This window comes from Penaeus chinensis, chromosome 35 (assembly GCF_019202785.1).
Source record: "Penaeus chinensis breed Huanghai No. 1 chromosome 35, ASM1920278v2, whole genome shotgun sequence".
NCBI classification, from domain to species: Eukaryota; Metazoa; Arthropoda; class Malacostraca; order Decapoda; family Penaeidae; genus Penaeus; species Penaeus chinensis.
The window spans coordinates 12,553,876-12,561,375 of NC_061853.1; the positions used below are offsets into that span (position 1 = coordinate 12,553,876).

At 32.4% G+C, this 7,500-nt stretch overlaps 1 protein-coding gene across 10 annotated transcripts in view; it reads left to right on the forward strand.

Annotated features, from left to right (window-relative positions):
• The window catches only part of LOC125044193 (ankyrin repeat domain-containing protein 10-like), a 105,832-nt gene that overhangs the window by 78,401 nt on the left and 19,931 nt on the right, over positions 1–7,500 (forward strand). For 3 of the 10 annotated variants that reach the window (XM_047640681.1, XM_047640679.1, XM_047640682.1), the window contains exon 6: positions 5,098–5,580. The exons of 4 other annotated variants lie outside the window; for them this stretch is intronic. In XM_047640681.1, the coding sequence (XP_047496637.1) occupies positions 5,098–5,579 (482 nt within the window). In that variant the 3' untranslated portion in view covers position 5,580. Of the gene's footprint in view, positions 1–806; positions 1,048–5,097; positions 5,581–7,500 lie in introns of those variants that run through there. 3 more of the 10 variants (XM_047640684.1, XM_047640683.1, XM_047640685.1) reach the window with 2 other exon arrangements.

A 7,500-nucleotide genomic window follows, 5' to 3' on the forward strand; every position in this document is an offset into this window, starting at 1 on the left:
GTCTGTGCGTGTCTGTGTGTGCGTGTGTGTATGTCTGTGCGTGCGTGTGTGCGTGTGTGAATGCATGCATGTGTGTTGTATAGGTGTGTATAATTGCAATTTTGGAAGTCATATTTTTATATTTTTTCAATGAATTGGATGAAAGATTTTTTTCTTTCTAAAACATCTCTACATGCATTATTGTTGTGATGTCATTTAAAGCAAGTAAAGGTTTTCTTTTCTTGTGTTGATAAGGATTCTTATGATACTTTAAAAAAAATTATGATGATTATATTCCTGCATTTAAATATACAGGAGTCTAGCTTCTGAATAGAACTTTTATGTTTCATGTAAGATATCTAGCTTGGTGTTATAATATAAGGGGAAAAAATGTGTTCTATTCACTGTATATGTTACTATGTGTTCCTTTCTAGTATGGATAGAATTTGGATTGATGTTCATATAAGATCTTAAAAAATCTATATTGGGGAACTTAACATGTGTCATTCCCTTACCTACCATCATGACCATGCATATGTTGCTTAGCTATGCAAGTACAGGATGTCCCTAGTCAATTTTTACAATTGATATCACAATCAGTTGATGGCTTGTTAATAAACAATAATGAATTTACGTCAGTGCAAAGTTTTACCAGAAACACAATTGTTTGGGTGAGAACTCATTCTAGTTCTTGTGTCCAAAGGGCAAACCTATCTCAGATATCTCCATTATACTTTGTTTCAAGCTGCCAACCTTAAACTTTTGAAAGTTGAAAATTTATAGCCACTGTTTTGGGACACCCTGTATTTCTGACTTTCTTCCTCCAGACAACACAATAGAGGCGGCACCATTCTCTAAGGAGACGCCTGAGAGTACTGTGGCGGATGGTGCTCAGAATGGTACTCAGAATACCATGATGGAGACAGCTCAGTCTTTCCAGAGCTCGGCTCTTGAGCAGACATCATCTTCCTCAGCTCAGCCACACGCCCCAAAAAATTCTGTGTCAAAAGCACAAGTGCAGCAACAATGGATCTGGGTGGTTTAGACTTGAGGGGCTGACAGAGTTAAGTAAGTCTCAAGCCAGAGTCTTAGGCCTTTGTTCTGAATCTACCCCTGAGGGTATTCTAATGCAGTCTTACTAACATGACAAGGAGGAAATTGTTAAAGAAGATACTTAATACTCTCACACACACACACACACACACACACACACACACACACACACACACACACACACACACACACACACACACACACACACACACACATATGCATACACCTTTATACTCAACCCTCTTTTATCATGTGTTTTGCAATCAATTTCTGCTGCAGATATTAATAGACCTCTGCTATTTAACATGCACCTAATTATGTCATCATGTGCATCAGTTGTTTTGAAATAAAGCAGGTTGTTCATTTGACATCTATACAACTAGGACAACCCAACAATCTCTAGGCATAATGCGACAAGACCTGTTGCAAAGTCAGAATAAAGAAAAAAAACCTGACATAAGTTGTTCATTGATCCTGGTGCTGAAACCATACTCCTGCAGTGTTTGCAGTATATAACAATGTTTGGGGTATTTGCTTCATATCTAAACCCAAATCTACCTATTAACTTTGGAGATGTCACACTGTGTTATCAGAAAAGACCATGAATGATCAACACAAAATGTATGTCAGGTGAATTTTTCAGCTCATGTCTAATATATAATCATATTTTTTAGCCTTCTTGATACATAAATTTCTGGTGATGATAGAATTGAAATGCATTAGGCACATCTCTCGTGCAGTAAAGTTATTCATTGCCAGTCATACCTTGGTGTTTATAGAGAAATATTAGCATGGTCTCCCTAAGAACTAATTAGAATTAATTAGTCTGCAACCAATTAAGTGTGATAGCAGAGGGTTGTATACACACACACACACACACACACACACACACACACACACACACACACACACACACACACACACACACACACACACGCACACACACACACGCACACACACACACGCACATACACACACACACACACACACACACACACACACACACACACACACACACACACACACACACACACACACACACACACATGACATGCAAAAACCCGTGACACAGGCATGTGCACACACACACACACACACACACACACACACACACACACACACGCACACGCACACGCACACGCACATGCACACGCACACGCACATGCACACGCACACGCACACGCACACGCACACTCATACGGATGCACGCTCGCACACACACACACACACACACACACACACACACACACACACACACACACACACACACACACACACACACACACACAAAGAAATAAACGAACACAGACATGTATAAATAACAAATAATAATAGTTGAGAAGACTTCACAGTGCAAGGCCAGCAGTGGAAATCAACATTTTTTTTTTCTGTTATCCGTAAGCAGTTGAGCAACAAAGTAATCATTGGAACAATCCTGATATGAGGATGAATAGAAATCCGGCCTCATTGAAATATGGCCGCTATTTGGGAATAATTTTGGAAGACATGATGACAAAGCTTCCAATATATTTTCCTTTTTTTTTTTTTTGGACTTCTTGTCATGGTTAATATTTCATCATTTAATTGGTCTTTCACCCTACATCTGCATCTTCAAGATTTTATTTTGAAGTGAAATGTCATTTTGGGTATATAAATTGCTTTTTTTTTCTGGAAGAGTATATACTTAAAACCATCTGTGGAAAAATAATGATTTGCCATGTGCAGTAAGGGAACTAATGTTGTAACTGATAAGAAAGCTCAAGGAATTCGTTGCTTTTGTGTTTATAATATTTTATTGATATTGTCTCTATTATTATGGTAAAGATGATGATATCAGTACACCTAATAGTATTTTTTATTATCATTATTTTTCATTATTATTATTATTATTATTGTTTTCATTGTTGTTTTTATCATTGTTAATATTAATGTTAATTTTATTCCTAATATTATTGTTATGATTGTTATTATTGTTATTATTATTATTATTGTTATTATCATTATTATAGTAATAATTATTGTTATTGTTATTATTATAATTTACTATTATTATTTCTTCTTCTTCTTCTTCTTCTTCTTCTTCTTCTTATTATTATTATTATTACTATTATTATTATTATTATTATTATCATTATTATTATTATTGTAATGATTATTGTTATTATTAATGTTATTATTATAATTTATTATTTTTATTATTATCTTTATTATTATTATTATTATTATTATTATTATTATTATTATTGTTATAATTACTATTTATTATTATTATCCTCATCATCCTCATCCTTATCCTCATCCTGATCATAATCATCAGCATCAGCATCAGCATCAGCATCGTCATCGTCATCGTCATCGTCATCGTCATCGTCATCGTCATCGTCATCGTCATCGTCATCGTCATCGTCATCGTCATTGTCATTGTCATTGTCATTGTCATTGTCATTGTCATTGTCATCGTCATCGTCATCGTCATCAATCATCATCACATCATTATGATGATCATGATCATTATTGTCGTCTTGGTCATCATGATTATTATCATAATCATTTTAACAATTATGATAACAATTATGATAATAATGTGAATGATTATTGTTTTTGTTAATGTTATTTTGTTATTGTTTTATTTATTATTATTATTATTATTAATATTGATAATACTTGGTATTTTTTACATATTAATATTGATATTAATATTGATAATAAGGAATAGAAATAATAATATGTTAATATTATTATTATTACTATTATTATTATTGTTATTATTACTATTATTATTACTACTATTGTTATTACTATTATTATTATTATTATTATTATTATTATTATTATTATTATTATTATTATTATTAATATCATCATCATCATTATTATTATTGCTATTGTTATTATTATTGTTATTATAATTTTTTTATTATCTCATTATTGTTATTATTCATTGTTATTATTATTGTTATTGTTATTATTATTTTCTTATTGTTATAATAATGTTTTATTATTGTTTTATTTATTTTTACTATTTTTATAATTATGATTATGATTATTATTATTACTATTATAATTATGATAATAACAATATTGATAAATATTATTATTATTATTATTATTATTATTATTATTATTATTATTATTATTATTTTAATTATTGTTATCATTATCATTACTATCATTATCATTATTATTATTATTATTATTATTATTATTATTATTATTATTATTATTATTATTATTATTATTATTATTATTATTATTATTATTATTATTATTATTATTATTATTTTTATTATCATCGTTATTATTATTATTGTTATTATTATTTTTTAAATTTATGATTATTATTTTGTATTATTATTACTATTTTTATTATTATTATTATTATTATTATTATTATTATTATTATTATTATTATTGTTATTATTATTATTATTATTATTATTATTATTATTATTATTATTATTATTACTATTATTATAACTATAACTATTTCTCTTACTATTACTCTTATTATCAGTATTGCTATTATTATCATTGTTATTATTATTATTATTATTATTATTATTATTATTATTATTATCAATATTATTATTATTATTGTCATTATCATAATTGTTTTATTTGTTTATTTTTTATTGATATTATGATTATTGTTAATATCATTATCAGTTGTATTATTATTATTATTATTATTATTATTATTATTATTATTATTATTATTATTTATTTTTAGTGTGGACATTTTTTATATATTATAATAATGATAAAGCTGTTTTTTTATTTTTTATTTTTTCATTATTCTGGAATTAACTGTTAGTATTTTATAGATATTACTGTCTTTGTTATTACTATCATTATAAGAATAATAATTTTTTGTTACAATTATTTATTGTTATTTGTTTTACTTGCAAAATTGTAGAAAATTTCACACTATCCTTGCTCTTGAGAAGATGAAAAAGATAGCAATATGAGTGATATCCTTAAAAGATAATAATGTATTATTTTGCATTGCTTAGTCAAGTTCCAAATTCTAAATTTTGGTCATTAAGTTAGAGTTTCCTGTTTCAGACATTGCTTATTCATCCATGAACAAAAGGAGCACAGACTCACACAAACGCTCCTCCATTATCCCAAAGACGGAGGGTGATTTTCTTGTTGCTGTTGATTGTGGTGGTGGTGTTGGTGGTGGAGAGGCAGGGGCTACTTGTAATGGGTTGGACAGGGTTAGTGGGGAAGATAAAGACATGGAAACTGTTGTTGCATCCACTTGTGAGTCATCCAGAGAGGAAAGGACATTGGGTGAAGGCAGTGCCAGCATCACACACCTTGAGAAGGGAGCTGAATCAGAGAGTGAGGAAGAAAGGCTTGGGAAACCCCAGCTGCACCCCACAACAGCAGCAGCGGCAGTAGTTCCTGTCTCCTCATTTGGAGCTTCTGGCCCATCAAATGGCTCACCAGCTCCTGTACCTGCACCTCTGCCTGGGTACTCAGGAATGATGGGCTGCCTAGATGCTCACTACCCACGCTGTCTTATGGGACATTACTTTTAAGGTGAGGGAAGCTCATTAGGTGGAAGTGTACAGTAAATACTGGATGTACAGTTAGGAATTTATGTTTCTCTTTCTTTTGATTTGATCATGTTTTCTTTCTGTCAATGTGTCTGATGCTCTCTCTCTCTCTCTCTCTCTCTCTCTCTCTCTCTCTCTCTCTCTCTCTCTCTCTCTCTCTCTCTCTCTCTCTCTCTCTCTCTCTCTCTCTCTCTCTCTCTCTCTCTCTCTCTCTCTCTCTCTCTCTCTCTCTCTCTCTCTCTCCCTCTCTCTCTCTCTCTCTCTCTCTCTCTCTCTCTCTCTCTCTCTCTCTCTCTCTCTCTCTCTCCTCTCTCTCTCTCTCTCTCTCTCTCTCTCTCTCTCTCTCTCTCTCTCTCTCTCTCTCTCTCTCTCTCTCTCTCTCTCTCTCTCTCTCTCTTTCTCTTTCCCATCTCCTAAAGAGATAATTAAGACATAGGCGATGATAGGATTACACCATTATTTTCTACATTTTAATACAATCGTGTGGATACACTTAAAAGATGTTGGATTTAGGGTTTCTCTTCTCATTTTAGTTATTCTTTGTGTATTTTTTTCTGTCTGTTTGTCTATCTGTCTGTCTGTCAGTCTCTGTTTGTTTTTCTGTCTATCTATCTATCTATCTATCTATCTATCTATCTGTCTATCTATCTATCTATCTCTATCTGTCTGTCTGTCTGTCTGTCTGTCTGTCTATCTACCTACCTACCTACTTACCTACCTACCTACCAACCTACCTACCTACCTACCTACCTACCTACCTACCTACCTACCTACCTACTTACCTACCTACCTACCTACCTACCTACCTACCTACCTACCTACCTACCTACCTACCTACCTACCTACCTATTTATCTATCTATCTATCTATCTATCTATATGTCTATCTATCTATCTGTCTGTCTTTCTGTTACTGTCATAAAAAGGCAGACAAGAATACAGACACATGACACGCATGCACACACACACACACACACACACACACACACACACACACACACACACACACACACACACACACACACACACACACACACACACACATACATACATACACATACACACACATACACACACACACACACACACACACACACACACACACACACACACACACACACACACACACACACACACACACACACACACACACAACATACATACATATGCACTTACTATATTTGCAATGGGTCTTTCGTGTTTTTTTGTGAAATTTTGCCGGCACAGTAGATTATTTTGCCATTCCTCTATATATGTATGCATGTATTCAAGCATGTACACAGACACATGCACAGGAAAGACTTCTGTGCATACATAAAACAGATTAAATTAGGGCTCCAACAGTGATGGAAATGATGGCACATGTACATGTATTTCTTTTATGTTCCACTGTTGTTTAGGCGTATACTACTGCACAGAAAAGTATTTGTATATTTATTTTTTTAGGTCTGTGTTGCCAATTGTACTTGATTACCTGTGTCCATCTCCATTACTGAGGTCAGGTCTTTAGGATGTAAACTGATAGTTACTGTCTTCAAGGTCTTACACAAAAGTCTGGCATGTCCAACTATGTAGGTTCTTTGATATGTAGGGCTGTACAGCTTTGGATGGTGTTTCACTTTGCTGAATTATGGTTGATCATGCTAGTTAGTTGGACAAACCAGCCTTTTCAGTTTGACTTCAACAAAGAGTTTTCCATTATTCAAATCCCTCATCAAGTCATATGACCAAATTTTATTATATTTTCTCAGACTTCTTGATAATTAGATGTTAGTTTCTATTTTCAAGTGGACCCTTTTGCACAGCTAATATAAACCACATCAATATAATGCATGCATAACACCTTCTCAGTAGGGAGATCTATATTGAACACGATTTGAAACAAATAATGAAGTTTAGTGGCA